This window comes from Theropithecus gelada, unplaced genomic scaffold, assembly GCF_003255815.1.
Source record: "Theropithecus gelada isolate Dixy unplaced genomic scaffold, Tgel_1.0 HiC_scaffold_15884, whole genome shotgun sequence".
NCBI lineage: Eukaryota > Metazoa > Chordata > Mammalia > Primates > Cercopithecidae > Theropithecus > Theropithecus gelada.
In genome coordinates this window covers 2,784,749-2,803,504 of record NW_020257641.1, presented here as the reverse complement: position 1 = coordinate 2,803,504, position 18,756 = coordinate 2,784,749, and the positions used below count along the sequence as shown (strand labels likewise).

The window sequence follows — 18,756 nt, the reverse complement described above, 5'->3', positions numbered from 1 at the left end:
CTACAAACTATAGAGTAGGTTATTTTATTAAGTAAAGAAAAGCAAGGTAGGTAAAGTACATGTAATATATTACCTTCATAAAAGAAAGGGAGGAAAATACAAATATCTATGTCGGTACATGTCAAGAAAAAAAAAGCAATGGAAGAATAAATTATTTTAAAAATAGTTTCTTATAAAGGGATGGAGGGAAAAGGGAGCAGGAGAGGTACAGAGACTAGCCTTCATTAAATATACCTTCCTTCTTTTTAGATTTATACTTTGGAATAATGTAAATATAGCATATAATTAAAAAATTTTTAAATCCCTAAGAATTGACAATATCACGAAACTCATCAATGTGCGTATCTAGTTGATGACAACCATATAGAGGAGAGCTATTTGAAGGGGCATTTTCTTTTGAGACGGAGTCTCACTCTGTCACCCAGGCTAGAGTGCAATGGCACAATCTCGACTTACTGCAACCTCTGCCTCCCAGGTTCAAGAGATTCTCCCGCCTCAGCCTCCGGAGTAGCTGAGATTACAGGCACCTGCCACCATGCCCGGCTAATTTTTATACTTTTGTAGAGATAGGGTTTCACCATGTTGGCCAGGCTGGTCTTGAACTCCTGATCTCAGGTGATCCCCACCTGCGTTGGCCTCCCAAAGTGCTGGGATTACAGGTGTGAGCCACCGCACCCGGCCCTGAAGGGACTTTAAAATAGTACTTTGACTGACCATGGTGGCTTGTGCCTGTAATAAAAGCACTTCTGTAGGCCAAGGTGGGAGCATCACTTGTGGTCAGGAATTCAAGACCAGCATGGGCAACATGGCAAGACCCTGTGTCTACAAAAAAAAGAAAAAAAAAATTAAATGGATGCTGTGGCATGTGCCTGTAGTCCTAAGATACTTGGGAGGTGGAGACGGGAGGAACATTTGAGCGAAGGAGGTTGAGGATGCGATGAGTGGTGATCACACTACTGCATACCAGCCTGGCAAGAGAGCAAGACTCTTGTCTCAAAAATACTGCAAACAAACAAACAAATAAACACCTCAGTAAAATTTGACTGAATATCTGTGGGAGAATATACTCAAAGGGCAAAAAGTGCTGTGAAAAAAAGGAAAACTCTTTTTATTAGCCATGCTGTTCATAGTGGTAGTGTTGTTATTTTGAAACAGTTGTGTAATGTGGAGTACTTGTGATATTCTAACTCTTTCACTGCTAATATTGTAGAGAACCAGTATTCTTGTTAAAGATGTAAAAGAAGCTAAGTAAAAACACTGTGGTCCTGAATTTGTATTGGAAGCATAAGCATTAACCTATGATAAATGTATTTTCCTGGTTGTGCAATTTAACATTTTGAGAGACAAAAATTAACCCAAGCAAATAAAAGTCCTTAGTGCCCTTAGGTTGGTGCCTAAAATAGTTTCTCAATACACAGAACCACGCTTCTTGGAGAAACTACTGATTCTAAATCAGGGGCACAAGGTGTACAAGCTGGGCCTGGACATATTTTCTGATAGTAACAAAGCTATCAAAGTTACCAGGGTCTTGACAAAAGGACTCAGAAGCCAAGCTGAACAGGTTCCCACCGGCCAAAAATAGGACAATTTGGGTATCATTAAGAAAAATAACTATAGGCCAGGCACGGTGGCTCACCCCGATAATCCCAGCACTTTGGGAGGTCGAGGTGGACGGATCACCTGAGGTCAAGAGTTCAAGATCAGCCTGACCAACATGGAGAAACCCCATCTTTACTAAAAACAAAATTAGCTGGGCCTGGTTGTGGGTGCCTGCAATCCCAGCTACTCGGGAGGCTAAGGTAGGAGAATTGCTTGAACCTGGGAGGCAGAGGTTGCAGTGAGCCAAGATGGATTACACTCCAGCCTGGGCACCAAGAGCGAACTCGTCTCAAAAAAAACCCAAAAACCAAAAACAAAAAAACTACAATGGGTTGAAACACATCAACTATGTTTAAATCCTTGATTTCAAAATAATACCCAAACAAAAGTTAAGTCATCACCCTTGGAGGAAGCTAGTAAATGATTCATTATATTGAAAGCTTGTAGATAAAGGGAAAGAATCAAATGTTTTTCTTGCCTTCCCTACACATGCTATACTACTTGCTAACCGAATAGTAAATATGAAGTTTCTCTTTAAAGAAGTAGTCCAGCTAATACAGACAGAATGATAGAATTAGAATATCATTATTTTGCAAATCTAAAGAATTAATGAATGCAGGGATTGGTTGCTCAAGGGTGCTAACTTCACAAAAAGAAAGACAATCAGACATTATGTGCTTCTGAAGAAAGAATATATGACCTAAGATGCTTAAGCCATACATGTACCACTTTTAGGAAACACAGAGAACACCACCTTGAGGATGTAAACTGGCAAAATTCACGCCGTTGGAAATACATTTCAAATAACCTGATTCGTTTATCAAATAAATTACCAAAAAAAAAAAAAAAAAAAGACAAGATATGAAGGAGGAAGTTTTCAATTAAAAGAGATTTAAGAGACATATAAACCAATCAAAATGTGTAGACTATATCTGAATTCTGATTTTAAACAAATTATAAAAACAAAACCAAAAGCCCATGTGTTCTATGATCCAGAAATTCCTCTTCTAGGTGTATACCTGAAAGAAATGAAAGCAGGGCCTCAAAGAGATCTTTATACGTCCATATTCTTAGCAGCATTATTCACAAAAGGCAAAAGGCAAAAGCAACCCTGTCCACTGATAGATAGATAAATGAATAAAGAAAATGTGGTATGTTCACTCTTAGAAAGGAAAGAAATTCTGACTTATGCTACAACTTGGATGAATCTTGAGGTCATTAATCTAAGTGAAATAAGTCAATAAGAAAAAGACAAATACATGAATTTACTTACATAAAGTATCTAGAGTAGTCAAACTCAAAGAAACAGAAAGTAGGATGGTGGTTACCAAGGGCTGAGGGGAGGAGAAAAATGGGAGTTTTTTAATGGGTACAGTTTTGGTTTTGCAAGAAATTGCAAATTGGTTGCAAAAAAACGTAAGTATAATTAACACGACTAAACTGTATATTTAAAAATGGTTGAGCTGGTAAATTTTATGTGTATTTTGCCATAATTAAAATCTTTTAAAAAATCCTATTATGTAAGAATATAGATATAAGATATCAAGAAAATGCAAGCAAACCAAATCAAGCAATACATAAAAAGCATTACATACTATGTCCAAGTGAGATTTATCTCAGGAACGCAAGGTCAACTTAACATCTAAAAATCAATGTAATATACCACCTTAATAGAATAAAAGACCAAAAACCACATGATATCTCAGATGCAGGAAAAGCACTTAACAAAACTGAACACACTTTCAGGATGAAAACATTCAATGAACAAGTAACAAAGGGATCTTCTTCAACTTGATAAAGGGCATTTATAAACAATCCATGGCTAATATGATAATTAGTGAAAATCTAAAAACTTTCCCTCTAAGATTAGGAAGAAGACAAGTGTTTTGGTCTCATCACTTCTATTCAACATTGTACTGGAGGTTCTATCCAGGATATTTATTATTATTATTATTATTATTATTATTATTTTTGAGACGGAGTCTCGCTGTGCTCCCAGGCTGGAGTGCAGTGGCGTGATCTCGGCTCACTGCAAGCTCCGCCTCCCGGGTTCACGCCATTCTCCCGCCTCAGCCTCCCAAGTAGCTGAGACTACAGGCGCCCGCCACCACGCCCAGCTAGTTTTTTGTATTTTTAGTAGAGACGGGGTTTCACCATGTTAGCCAGGATAGTCTCGATCTCCTGATCTCGTGATCCACCCGCCTCAGCCTCCCAAAGTGCTGGGATTACAGGCTTGAGCCACCGCGCCCGGCCTATCCAGAATATTTATAAAAGAAAGACAAAGAAAAAGGAAAGAGGCATCTAGACTGGAAAGAAGTAATTTATCTCTATTTGCAAATGACATGATGACATGATCCTGTCAATACAAAATCTTAAGAAATTCACTCTCTCACACACAAAACTATTGGTTAAAAAAGTAAACAATTCTATTTACAATAGCACCAAAACATACTAAAATACTGAGAAATAAGTTTAAATAAATGCAAGACTTGCATGCTGAAAACTACAATTAAAATTAAAGAATACCTAACTAAACAGAAAGACCATCCTGTGTTCATGCTTTGCAAGATGTAATATCACTATTAGAACAATACTTCCCAATTTGATCTAGAGATTCAACCCAATCCCTGTGAACATTCTGGCTGCCGTCTTTTTTTGTTTGTTTTTCCGGAAAGAATAAACTTATTCAAAATTCATATGAAAATGCAAGGGACACAGAATGGCTAAATCAAGCTGGAAAATGAAAGAGTTACGGATTTACATTTCTTGATTTTAAATTTTACAACAAAGCTACACTAATGATGACAGTGTAGTACTAGCATAGGAACAGAGATACAGATCAATGGAATAGAATTAAAAGTCTAGAAATAAGCCCTTACATTTGTGGTCAACTGATTTTTGAGAAGAGCCCTGAGATAATTCAACAGGAAAGAACAGTCATTTTAACAAATGGTGCTGGGACAAGTGGGTAACCACATGCAACAGTTAAGTTGGAACCCTACCTCAAACCACACACAATAATTAACTCAAAATGGATCAGTCTTAAATGCGAGAGCTAAAACTATAAAACTTGTAGACTCATTGATGGGTTAGGTAATAATTTCTCATCTATGATACCAAAAGCACAAGCGATAAAGGAAAAACAGATAAACCAGACTTCATCAAATTCAAAACTTCTGTGCATCAACTATTATAATCAAGAAAACAAAAAAAGAAAATGGAAGCAAATATTTGCAAACCACAGATCTGACCAGAAGCTTTTATCCAGAAAATATAAAAAAAACCTTACAACTCGACAATAAAATGACAGCCAAATTCAAAAATAGGCAAAAGATTTGAACAGTTCTCCAAAAAATATATACAAAAAAATAGCTAATTATCACATGAAAAGATGCTTAACATCATTAGTGATATGGTTTAGCTAGCTGTGTGCCCTCACCCAAATCTCATGTCAAATAGTAATTCCCAGTGTTGGAGGAAACGCCTTGTGGGAGATGACTGAATAATGGGGGCAGACCTCCTCCTTTCTGTTCTCGTGACAGAGTTCTCTACAAGACCTGGTTGTTTGAAAGTAGGCAGCACCTCCTGCTTCTTTCTGTCTCTCTCCTGCGGGCCATGTGAAGATATGCTTGCTTCCCCTTTGCCTTCCACCGTGATTGTAAGTTTCCTGAGGCCTTCCAGTCACGCTTCCTGTACAGCCTGGGGGCACTGAGTCAATTAAGCCTCTTTTCTTTATAAATTACCCAGTCTCAGGTGTTTATTATAGCAGTGTGAAAACAGACTAATACAATTAGTTATCAGGGAAATGCAAAACAAATTCACAATGAGATACTACTTCATACCCGGCAGGATAGAGAGTAACATGTGTTGACAATGATGTGAAGAAAACAAAATCCTCATACACTGCTGGAGGAACTGCAAAATGGTACAGAAAATTTGGAAACATCTGGCAGTTCCTCAAAAGGTTAATCAGAATGAAAACATGACCTGGCAATTCCACTCCTGGGTATACCCAAGATAAATGAAAACGTATGTTCACATAAAAATTCATGGCAGCATGACTCATAATAGCCAAAAAGTGGATATAAACCAAGTAAATGTCCATCAACAGATTAACGGATGAACAAAATGTGGTAAAAATCCTTATAATGAAATATTATTGAACAATAAAAAGGAACGAGGTAATGATACATACTGCAGTACAGATAAACTTTTAAATATGCTACTTAAAAGAAGCCAGTTAGAAAAGACCAAACTGTATGATCTCATTTATATAAAAGGTCCAGAATAGGCAAATCTATGGAGAAAGAAAGTAGACTGGTGATTGCCTAGGTTGGAGGTTGGGGGTTGGGGGAGGTTAGAGAGGGTATGAGAGGAAATGGGAATAATTGTTAATGAGCTTGGATTTTTTTTGGGTGGGTATGAAGATGTTTTAAAAATTATATAGCTGGGCATGGTGGCTCATGCCTGTAATCCCAGCACTTTGGGAGGCCAAGGTGTGTGGATCACCTGAGGTCAGGAGTTCAAGACCAGCCTGGCCAACATGGAGACACCCTGTCTCTACTTAAAATACAAAAATTAGCTGGGCATGGTGGCGGGTGCCTGTAATCCCAGCTACTCGGGAGGCTGAGGCAGGAGAATTGCTTGAACCCAGAAGGCGGAGGTTGCACTGAGCCGAGATCATGCCATTGCACTCCAGCCTGGGCAACAAGAGCGAAACTCTACCTCCAAAAAAAAAATTAATTAAAAAAAAAAAAATTATATAGTAGCGATGGTTGCAAGCCTCTGTAATACACAAAACCCACTGAATTGTACACGTTAAGCGGCTGAATTTTATGGTATGTGAATTGTATTTTAATAAAGCTGTTATAAATTTAAAAGGACGGTTTTTAGGAAACAACTAGAAATTTAAATACTGGCAATTTGATAATATTAAGAAATTGATTACAGTTCAGCGTGATAATGGTACTGTGTTTTTATTTAAAAGGAAAATCAATCCTTATCTTTTAGAGATACACACTAAAATACTATGAACAAAATGATATATCTAAGATTTGCTTCAAATACAGGGAAAGTGAACAGCTATACAGATGAAACAATATGGCAAATGTGGGATCTGAGTATAAACATGATGTTCATTATATTGCCTATGTTTGAAATTTTCTGTAATTAGAAACCAGGCTGGGCATGGTGACTCATGCCTGTAATCCCAACACTTTGGGACACTGAGGTGGCAGGATAGCTTGAACCCAGGAGTTCAAGATCAGCCTAAGCAACATAGTAAGATCCCCTCTCTACCAAAAATAAAAAAATCAGCCCACTGTGGTGGCTTATGCCAGTAGTCCCAGCAGAGGTGGGAGGATTGTTAAGCTTGGGAGGCTGAGGCTGCAGTGAGTTATGATCACACCCCTGCATGCCAGCCTGGGCAACAGAGTGAGACTCTTGCCTCACAAAACAAGAACAAAAAAATTATAGGCACTTACTGGATCACATAGGTCAATTTCCTTCAAGTAACCTATTTCACCAACAATGCTATTATTTCACAATGGTTTAATCAGTACAAAAGATAATTTTAACACTAAAATTCCATGATTCCTCCTTTGGCTCCCAAAGCATAATTAACACTCAGTGTAGAATACACTAAAAAGTACCTTAATTTCTGTAATTTTTGCTGTGGTAATGTAAGTTCTTTTTTTTTTTTTTTTTTTTTTTTGGGAGTCTTGTTCTGTTGCCCAGGCTGGAGTACAGTAGCGCGATCTTGGCTCACTGCAAGCTCCGCCTCCCGGGTTCATGCCATTCTCCTGCCTCAGCCTCCCAAGTAGCTGGGACTACAGCTGCCCACCACCACGCCCGGCTAATTTTTTTTGTATTTTTAGTAGAGACGGGGGGGTTTCACCGTGTTAGCCAGGATGGTCTCGATCTCCTGACCTTATGATCCGCCCGCCTCGGCCTCCCAAAGTGCTGGGATTACAGGCGTGAGCCACCACGCCCGGCCGCTACAATGTAAGTTCTTATGTAAAAAGAAAAACAATTTCACCACAGCTATTTCACAGAAAGCAGGTCTATCAAGATTCTCCAGTTCAGGGATACTATCATTCTCAGCATTCCACTTGACTAAATAATACAAAACAAGTTCCTCTGGGCCTGTTTAAACACTCAAGATTTAATATGCCAGGCAACTTGCATGTTAGCAAAACTTTTTCTGTAAAAAGTCAGATATTAAATATTTTAGAAATAGCAGGCCTTACGGTACTGTTGCAACTTCTAAACTCTGCAGCTATAATATCAAAGTAGGCATAGACAAATGAGCATGGCTGTGTTCCGCTAAAATTTTATTTACAAAAACAAGTGACAGGCCAGATTTGACTACTGGGCAGTAGTTTGCTTACCCCTGTGCTAGAGCTTATTTGACCATGGCAAGGAATTGAAAAGATAAAAAAGGATAAAAATGTGATTTAGAATACACATTGGTAACAAAAATCATCATGTTAAGAATATACACTTGTACATGAAGTGCAATACTCACAGGTGTTTGGATCATCATGGCTCGTTGATCTCTCATTGTTCTTACAATATCTAGTGGATAAACTGGCTGATTGCATTCAATGAGACACATGGCTGTTTCCATAGTAATAAGAACCCCAGTTCTTCCGATTCCAGCACTAAAAAAGACAAATATAGGCAAGATCCTACTGATACTATTCTGTTATACTATTTGTGGCTTTTGTGCATAAAACTGAATTATAATATAGAAGAACAATATCATTTTAATATTTTATATTATAAAAGTAGGAAGCCAAATACAGAATATTTTGAAAACAGAAAAAAAAATGCACTTACTCATTTAATATTAATTAAATGTTCTGTACCTTCCATCTACCACATTAGTTGGAAAAATACTATTTTAAAGGAGTTAAATTTCAGTTTTTAAAATCTGAATAAGGAATAGAAGCTTACTGGAGCAACTCCTCTTTAAAATTCAAAATGATAGAATGACAATAATAAGCCATCAATGAATGCACAAAAGACAACAATATTTTACACTCAAATATATCTTTTTTTTTTTTTGAGACAGAATCTCGCTCACGCCTAGGCTGGAGTGCAGTAGTGAGATCTCCACTCACTGCAACCTCTACTTCCTGGGCTCAAGTGATTCTCCTGCCTCAGCCTCTCGAGTAGCTGGGATTATAGATGTGTGCAACCATGCCTGGCTAATATTTTTTGTATTTTTAGCAGACATGGGGTTTCAACATGTTTGTCAGGCTGGTCTCGAACTCCTGACCTCAGGTGATCTGCCCGCCTCAGCCCCCAAAGTGCTGGGATTCCAGGCGTGGGCCACCGCTCCCGGTCTCATTTTAAATAAAATTTAAATTAAATTTTACCATTGAGATAGCCAAGAACAACTTTTTAACTTCTAATCTGTGAACATGAATGTAGTAGTCATCAGGGACTTGGGATATAAAATGGTGTTTCACCACTCTTGTTACTTTACCTCCCAAATTTTGGTCTATAATCTGTTTTGATGATTTGAAACTCTACTCTTAAAATGTGTTGGAAAGTTTAAGGATAAAGAGATACCTCAATATATCCTCTGAATAAATCACTTAACAAAGGTGGCCATAATAGGGAGGGAACAACTGTCTCCTAATCTCTGGATCAGTAGCAGTAAAGCCTGGAGTCACTGTATTTGGCCCTTTGAGGGCAGAAGGGGACCTCGGTCTCAAAGAAAGAAAGAGTAGCCTGCTGTTTACTTAAAAGCTTTTAGAAGTAGCATATCCTTTGGTAGGGTCACTTCAAGAGAGGTAGGAGTACTCAATGAATGTCTTAAGAGAAGCCATAGGCAAGGAAGAAGGAAGGGAATCTAAATATTAGGCTATAACCTAATGCCTAAGCCATTGTCTGAATGTGTCCCATAAAATTCCTATGTTAAAACTTAATCACCAATGTGATAATATTAGAAGGTGGAACCGGTGAGGCATGGTGGCTCACACCTGTAATCCCAGCACTTTGGGAGGCTGAAGTAGATCTGTGGATCCCTTGAGCCCAGGAGCTCCCAGCCTGGGCAACATGGCAAAAACCCACCTTTACAAAAAAATACAAAAATTAGCCAGGTTTGGTGGTGTACCTGTACCTCCAGCTACTTGGGGGGCGGGGGCGGGGGCGGGGGCTGAGGCAGGAGGATCACTTGAGCCTGGGAGGCAGAGGTTACAGTGAGCTGTGATCATGCCATTGCACTCCAGCCTGTGTGACAGTGTGAGACTCCAACTCAAAAATAAAAAGAAAAGGTGGGACCCTTTGGAGGTGATTAAGTCATGAGGGCTGATGGGATTAGAGCCCTTATAAAACGACTTCAGACAGCGGGTTCACCCCTTCTGTCCCTTCTAGCATGTGGGGAAACAGTATTCGTCCCGTCCAGAGAATGACACAACAAAGTATCGTAATGGAAGCAGAGAGCAGCCCTCATCAGACCCTCATGAGAACCTGTGTGTACCCTGATCTTGAACTTCCCAGCCTCCAGAAGTATAACAAATGCATTTCTGTTCCTTTTAAATTACCCAGTCTTAAATATTTTGTTACATAGCACAAATGCACTAAGACAGCCCACAGTACTGTATTTCATCAAATCTATTGTAAATTGTTAAGACCAATTTCAGAGGTGTCAAAATATGAAAAGGAGGAGCATTTAAGAATCAGTGCAATCAGTATTATTTTTATGTCTTATGATAAAGTTACTGCCAATCATATGTTAGAACATATCTTTTGCCTTCTACCTTCAGAGCATAGCTTTGAGTTCTAATTATTACAGTGACAATAACAACATAAGGACAAAATATGTACTCTCTTTTAAAAATGACTTATCTGTTCATCTATACATTCATAAAAGATGGAAAACAGAATACCTGCAATGGACAACAACAGGTTCTTCCTTGCCAGCCCTCTTGTTTCGTACATGACAAACAAAATCTAGAAAGTCACTCGAATCATCAGGGACTCCATGGTCAGGCCAGGCTATGTACTGGATCTGAGTGAGTGGACGACTTTCATTTTTCTAAGAACAAATGAAAAATTATGCACCTTGACATATGCATTATTTAAATTGTCCCTATAAACCTCATAAAATTAATCAGGAAAGAAGGGAGGGGGAGATAGAAAACTAAACACAGCTTGCAGCACACTTAGCATTGATCATTAGTTCAGCTGTTCTCTGACCCGCTTCCTCATAGTTGTGTGGTGCCTGCTGCCTCAATCCCAGAGACCCCATTACAAGATTATAGTTCCCCTTAACTGCTCTACAGATAACAACTTGGGACATTATGAAATGTTAAATTGCCCCTTTGAGACGTTCTTTTGGGTCCTGCAGACCAATGAAACTACTGACTCAGTCGGTCTAAAGGACCCTGAGATAAGCTAACTCACCAAAGAATGCAGTTTCCACCTCCTGATGATTTCATCCACCTTATCCCAACCAATCAACGACCTTAATTTCCCAGCCCCTTGCTCTCCACCATCCCCTTCAAAACCCCATCCCAGATCTCATCTCCTCGGGGAGATGATTTGAGGGTCTCTTCCCATCTCCTTGTTCGGTACCCGGTGATCATTAAACTCTTTATCTGCTGCATCCCTGCTGTCTCAGTGTATTGGTCTGTTATTGCACAGCAGGAATATGAACCTGTTGGTACTATGACATTATCTTTAAAATATATTCATGTCATTGGAATTTTAGAAGGAAAGCAAAACCAACCACTCCTCTTCTCCACCAAAAGTTATGTATAAACTCATTAGAATGCAAAATTTCAACAAAAGGGAAAGAAACTATTTTATAGAAATAGTTGTATCCATTTAAGTAATGGCTAATTACATTACTACTCTTTTTATAACTCAATTTTTATATGTGTAAAGTATTTTTAAAATGATAATCAAGTACATAGGTAGAAACAAATTAAGAACCAGAGAAATGCTTAAAGAAAACTAATGAATTCTTGGGCGAGCAAAAATGGTAAAGTAAAAAACATTTTTTGTGAACAAAGCTGAACTAATCCTCATACAATACAGATGAAATTATGGAAATCAGAAGAATAAAATCTCAAGATAAATGTATATTAAAAATTGGAGTTAATAAAAACACAAAGTCAAATCAGTGAGATTAATTCTTTTTGGAGAGCCAAGGTTGCTATAATGGAGACAGTAAGAGTATTAGGTTTAGATACATCTTGGTTCAAATCTTGACTCTGCCAGTTATGGCATTCGATGTTTCAGAAAATAATTTCCTTCAACTGAAAAATGAAATAACATCTATACTTTAAAGCATCAGTCTTATGCTAAAAAGACTCCATGAGAGGACCTGTAAATCACCCAATCAGCTACTTGGCACCACATACTCAATAAACCGTTGCTACGGTCATTCAATACTATGATTATAACTATGGTTATTGCCATTTACACTAAAGAGAGCTTCCTGAAAAGTAAAAGGTATTCAAGACTTGAGGTAATATCTGCTATCATTAATCCATTCATTTATGTATTTATCTATGGGAGCAAACTTATTTTCCCAATAACGTTTGGCTCAAACTTTAGAAACTAACTCATGTCTTAGTTCTAATGTACTCAGGGTGTGTAAAGAAAAGCCACTATGGTACATAAAACTGTCACGGATAATCTACAGGTGGAGTATAATAGAGACTATGCTAAAGATAGACATTATTTTATATAAACATACATAGCCTATCTTTCAGTACCTATTTGAGAAAACGAAGAAATGTTGTATTGGCTTGACCTGTTACACTAGACCATGAGCTACACAGTATATGTCCCAAACCCTAAATTCATTCTGATGGACTCTAGCCCATAAAATATTGAAATTTTTAAATTCTTGTAATTTTAGCTTCATTCAAGGCCAGATTCCTTTTCTATAAATTAGCACAACTTCTGGCTTCTTCCCTTTTAGTAAGTAAGGCTCTATCTCTCTGGTTTCCTTTAATCATGCTCTTGGGGTTGGAGGGGAATTCTCATTTCCAAAGGCTTGACCATTGATAGGATAGTCCTGGGCACTCATAGCTTGGGCTATTTGCTCTTCTCTAGCAGTTATTTCCTTTTTTTGGTCCCTTTCAAAACCAAAGGTGGTTGGCAGGGGGATATCTAGCTGCAGGCAGAGAAAGTAGGGTGCACTGTCTCTAGCAGCCTTACAGAACTGGCAGCATGATGCTCTCCTGATACATCTTCCAATTGGGATACTGAGCCATCATTTATTAATCAGTTTCAATTGAAGCCAAGGGGACTGACTCAGGCAGAATTAAGAGCTGGCAATTATAAATCTACACCCCATCTGCTGTCAGAAGGTCCTGGTTACAACCTTTTCCTTCTTAATACATAGCGGACTGTGAAGTTGCTCTCCTCTACTCTTTTAAAAAAGGAAAATAATTTAATAGCTTTCTATTGTTTTTTCCATTTCCACAGACACACCCAAATACTGTACTGACACTACTTGGAGTAAAAGTTTTTTTATAATGAAACATACCTAAATAGCTATTCTGAATAGGCAAAGTAGTAACTGTAGTAAGTATTATTTACTAGACTACTTTTTCACTGATCATTCATATCGAGTCATAGAAACTAAAGAAAAACATTAATTATGTAATAGAATAGAATACTCTTAATAAAATTCCAAAGTACCCCATTAAAGCAGATAAATAATTCAATAATTTTTATAGTATTTCCAAGTAACCAATACTCAAACTAAAAACATTTTCAGCTTTCAGTCTTTACCTTGAACACAACAGTTCTAATGAACAGACATTTGGCCTTCTTACCTCTTGGTTAAACAGTGTCATCTTCCTGAAGATATAGGCAGTGTTTCCTTCTTCAGAGTGGCAGGTAACTTGGTAGCATCCATAAGATGAACTGCCTGTGGGTTCTGGCCAATATTGGTGACATTTAACCTGATATTGATATAAATAAATAAAAAATAAAAAAAATTATATACATACGGATTCAAGTTCTATTTTTAAAAATGTTTTAATTTTTAATAAATTTCAAACTCACAGAAAAGTTACAATAATAATTTAATAAATTTCATCTAGATTTGCTGACCAGTTTTTTTTTTTTTTTTTTTTTTTTAAGAGATGGAGTTTTGCTCTTGTTGCCCAGGCTAGAGTGCAATGGCAGGATCTTGGCTCACTGTAACCTCTGCCTCTTGGGTTCAAGCGATTCTCCTGCCTCAGCCTCCCAAGTAGCTGGGATTACAGGCATGTGCCATCAAGCCTGGCTAATTTTGTATTTTTAGTAGAGATGGGGTTTCACCACATTGGTCAGGCTGGTGTTGAACTCCTGCCCTCAGGTGATCCACCCACCTTGGCCTCCCAAAGTGCTGGGATTACAGGTGTGAGCCACTGCGCCCAGCCGACATTTTTTCTTTGTCACCTTTTTTCCTTTGTAATAGTAAGTACTCTGGCTATATTTTGAGACAGCAAAAATCCTCACTGAATCTTAAGATTTTTTTTTTTTTTTTTGAGACAGAGTCTCGCTCTGTAGCCCAGGCTGGAGTGCAGTGGCGGATCTCAGCTCACTGCAAGCTCCACCTCCCGGGTTTACGCCATTCTCCTGTCTCAGCCTCCCCAGTAGCTGGGACTACAGGCGCCCGCCACCTCGCCCAGCTAGTTTTTTTTTGTATTTTTTTAGTAAAGATGGGGTTTCACTGGGTGAGCCAGGATGCTCTCGATCTCCTGACCTCGTGATCCGCCCGTCTCGGCCTCCCAAAGTGCTGGGATTACAGGCTTGAGCCACTGCGCCCAGCCAAGATTTTTTAAAACAGCTGTAATGACAAGTAATTCATGTACCATACCACTCACTTGTTTAACGTATACAATAGTTTTTAGTATATTCACAGAACTGTGCAACCATCACCACAATCACTTTTAGAACATTCCCATTACACCCAAAATAAACCCTACACCAATTAGTAGTCACTGTTCATTCTTCCTCATCTGTTCCCCCATCCTTACCCCAGATCTAGACCACCACTAATCTACTTCACGTCCCTACAGAGTTGCCTATCCTAGACATTTCATATAAATGCAATCATACAATATGTGGTCTTTTTGACCTCTTTCACTATGCTAAGTGTTTTCCAGGTTTACCCATGTTGTAGTATGTATCACTACTTCGTTCCTTTTTATTGCCAAATAATATCCAACGATAAGACTACACCACATTTTATTTGTACATTTGAGTTGTTTCTACATTTTGGCCATTATAAATAATGCTGCTATGAATGCTCATGTACAAATTTTTGTGTGGACAAACTTTTTCAATTCTTTCGGATTTAGGAACGGAAGTACTAAGTTATACCAACTCGACGTTTAACTTTTTGAGGAACTACAAGACTGTTTTCCAAAATGGCTGGATGATTTTACAAACCCACCATAGGAGGGTTCTGTTTTTTCCATATCATCCCTAGAACTTGTTATTATAGGTCCTTTTTATTTTAGCCATCCTCTTGGCTATAAAGTCTCATTAAGGTTTTGATCTGCATCTCCCTGATAATGATGTTGAGCATCTTTTCTTGTGCTTCTTAGCCATTTGTATATCTTCTTTGGAGAACTGGCTATTCAGATCTGTTGCCCATTTTTTATTTAAATATTGCATTATTTATTTTACTGTTGAGTTGTAAAAAGTTCCATATATACATTAGATACAAGCCCCTGAACAGATGTACATTAATCCCTTTAAATAATAACAATGACAGTAATGGCTAACACTTATGTCACATTTATTTATGTGTTAGTCACAGTTTTATGCACTTAACCATGATGATTTAAAACAAGAAACCACAAGAAAAGAAGACTAAAGGTTACAAAGGCTTAAATAAACATGAATATTTTGACTACATATGTGCAGTATAATTTGAAAAAAGTCCAAGCAATGTGTAAGATTCAACTATGACTTACTCTGCCACGTTCAACTTGTGTGGTCAACATTACAACCATAGAGGAGCCTTGTTCCCAAGTCATCTGCCAAAAATCTGTACAAGTGTGTGGTAATGGCCCTTGACAAGCAATGTACTGATTTATAATGCTGGAAGAAGGGATTTCCATCTAAAAAGAAAAGGGCATGAAAATAAAATGTTTTGCATTACTTTTTACAGTAATCAGGAATATGAAAATCATCCACTAATTGTTATAGTGAATACAACTAATCTCAATGAACTGCCGTCAGTAAAACAAATCTTTATTAACAATTTCTTATTTTATCTGTAGAAGAAAGTTCATGGCAATGTTCAACAGTCATAGATATTTATCTTTTAATTAGTGGAAATAAGAATTTAAATATTTTCCAAATATTTTCCTGGGCTCAAGCAATCCTCCTGCTTTGGCATCCCAAAGTGCTGAGATTACAAGTGTGAGCCACACCCGGCCTATTATGATTTTTAAAAGCAGCTTAACCCAGAATTCTGTTTCAGAGGCAGAGACGTAGTAAAGAAATAAAAAATACCTATCTGTAAATAGTGTATGGGTAAAATTTGTGAGGAACAAAAATTCTGCCATTGGTTTTAGCTTGAATTTTTACATATAAAATAACTTTAGAGGATATCAGAATAATATTTAAAATTCATAATTTTCACAAAGAGGTAAGATAGTATTTGGGAAAGCTGAGTCATCAGTCATTATCCTACTACATTTTGAGATTAAATTTTTTTAAAAAACGTGATATATGCACATGACAATTCAAAGAATAACAAAGAGTGAATAAAGAAAGTCTCTTCTGGCCAGGCGCAGTGGCTCAAGCCTGTAATCCCAGCACTTTGGGAGGCCAAGACGGGCAGATCGTCAGGTCAGGAGATCGAGACCATCCTGGCTAACACGGTGAAACCCCGTCTCTACTAAAAAAATACAAAAAATTAGCCGGGCGAGGTGGCGGGCGCCTGTAGTCCCAGCTATCGGGGAGGCTGAGGCAGGAGAATGGCGTAAACCCGGGAGGTGGAGCTTGCAGTGAGCTGAGATCCGGCCACTGCACTCCAGCCTGGGCGACAGAGCGAGACTCTGTCTCAAAAAAAAAAAAGAAAGTCTCTTCTCCCATTTCAGCTTCTAGTTTACACCCAGGAAGGTAATCTTTCTCTCAGTTTGTCATATAACTTTATCAGAGATATTCTATATACAACACACAAACGTATATGCAAAACTAACTTTCCACTTTTCTGTAAAACTGTTTTTTAAAAATGGTAGCATACTATATATAATGTTGTTCTGCTTCTTATTTCTCTTTTTTACTTCATCTTCAAGATCATGTTTGATTAGCAAATAAAATTTCATTCTTTTAAATGGCTCTACTGTATAAATATACAACATAATATTTCATACAGATTTAAGGCCCTCATGTTTTTTATTTTTGTAATCTTGCCCCAACCTGCCCTCACTTGACAGCAAAATCTGACCTGAACTGACCTAAGACTATTTGTACTCTTTATTAGTCTTACTTAGGGAGAATATCTATAGTTTGCTGTTAACTATTCAGATATATTGATTACAGGGCACTTGTCCCATAGCCAGCCAGCGATGTTACTTATTATAGTATATGGTATATGTACTAAACACACTTTCAAAATTCCAAAAATTCGAAATCCAAAAGCATATTTTTCTATACCCTCCCACTCACTGTCCCTTTATGTGAAGAAGGAGGTCTTCCTCTGTTGCCTACGCAGGTCTCAAACCCCTGGGTTGAAGCTATCCCTCCAGCCTATGCCTCTCTTCAGTGTTGGGATTATAGGCATGCACTACTGCGCCTGGCCCCATATTTAACCTAAGGTTTCACATAAAGGATGTGGACATACATGTAGTATTATCAAATTTTTGTTCTTTCAATCTCATAGGTGAAATAGTAATTCCTTGAAGTTTTCATTTGCACTTTTGTTTTTTGTAAATCGCATGTATTTTTCATTTAACTCTGATACTATTTTTCCAAGTGTTAAAACAGTATTGTGGTTTTGCTACCACAAAAAAAGGCCTTATCAGAGGTATATTCTTAAGTAGCTAATCCTCCATCAAGGATTCTCAATTTGCAAATTTGACTACTTGCTAAAATATATTCATAACCTTTAAAACAATCGCAGGGATTTCTTGGTCATGTAGTAGACATACAGCAGTGAAAAATTTGAGTGATCTGAAGACATGCACATTTCCAAGTGAGATCAAACAAACCAACTCTGACATCTTGTTTTACCTCTCATACTGTAAACAAGTGACCTTTTTGCATTCTATGTAGTGCCATACTTTTCACCTTTTGGTTTTTTTTTTTTTAACTAGTAATTTTGCTGTTTAAAAATGGCCCCCAACTATAGTTTTAAAGTGCTGACTAGCGTTTCTAAGTTCAAGAAGGATGAGATATACCTCATGGAGGAAATATGTGTTAGGTAAGCTTCCTTGAGGCATGAGTTATAGTGCTGTTGACTATGAGTTAAAGGTTAATGGATCAGCAATATATATTAAATAAAGTGTTCTTAAACAGAAACAACATTATGTATTTATTGGCTAATGAAAATGTTGTGACTTTAGGCCTGGGGGAACCTAACCCTGTATTTTCCCTAGAAGCAATGATTAAATACTCCCTAATTTAGCACGTACAAAGACTTTCTAGAGTATGACAACATCGAATGGTGAAAATTAACCCAATTTACATATGCAGTGATATATTTAGGTTTAAAAATAATTTGGAGGCTAGTACTTAGCTGAAACAAGATTGGCCACGAGTTGATAGCTCTTGAAACTGGGTAAGAGGTATGGGGGGACTCTTTTATACTATTCTCTCTACTTTTGTATAGATTTAAAAATGACTATTAAAAATGTCATTTGCATAATTTCCTTTTCTATGAATTGTCTTTGCATGTCCTTCATCCATTATTTTCATTGAACTTTTTTTTTTTAGACAGGGTCTTGTTCTGTCACCCAGTGACAGTCATATGATCATGGCTCACTGCAGCCTCAACCTCTCAGGCTCAAGCAATTCTCCCACCTCAGTCTCCTGAGTAGCTGGAACAACAGGCATGCACCACCATGACTGCTAATTTTTATATTTTCATTTTTATTCGAGAAATGGAGTCTCAATATGTTTCCCAGGCTTACTTTTCTTATTCATTTATGAAGCTCTTTGTATATTTTAAATAAGCCT

At 37.6% G+C, this 18,756-nt stretch overlaps 1 protein-coding gene across 2 annotated transcripts in view; it reads right to left on the bottom strand.

The window, feature by feature from the left end:
* Positions 1-18,756, bottom strand: part of LOC112617170 (tyrosine-protein phosphatase non-receptor type 4) — a 230,589-nt gene that overhangs the window by 8,380 nt on the left and 203,453 nt on the right. For both annotated transcript variants that reach the window (XM_025373929.1, XM_025373930.1), the window contains 4 exons: positions 15,543-15,689; positions 13,407-13,535; positions 10,500-10,648; positions 8,126-8,261 (listed from right to left, as the gene is read on the bottom strand). In XM_025373929.1, coding sequence (XP_025229714.1) covers positions 8,126-8,261; positions 10,500-10,648; positions 13,407-13,535; positions 15,543-15,689 — 561 coding nt within the window. The remainder of the gene's footprint in view (positions 1-8,125; positions 8,262-10,499; positions 10,649-13,406; positions 13,536-15,542; positions 15,690-18,756) is intronic.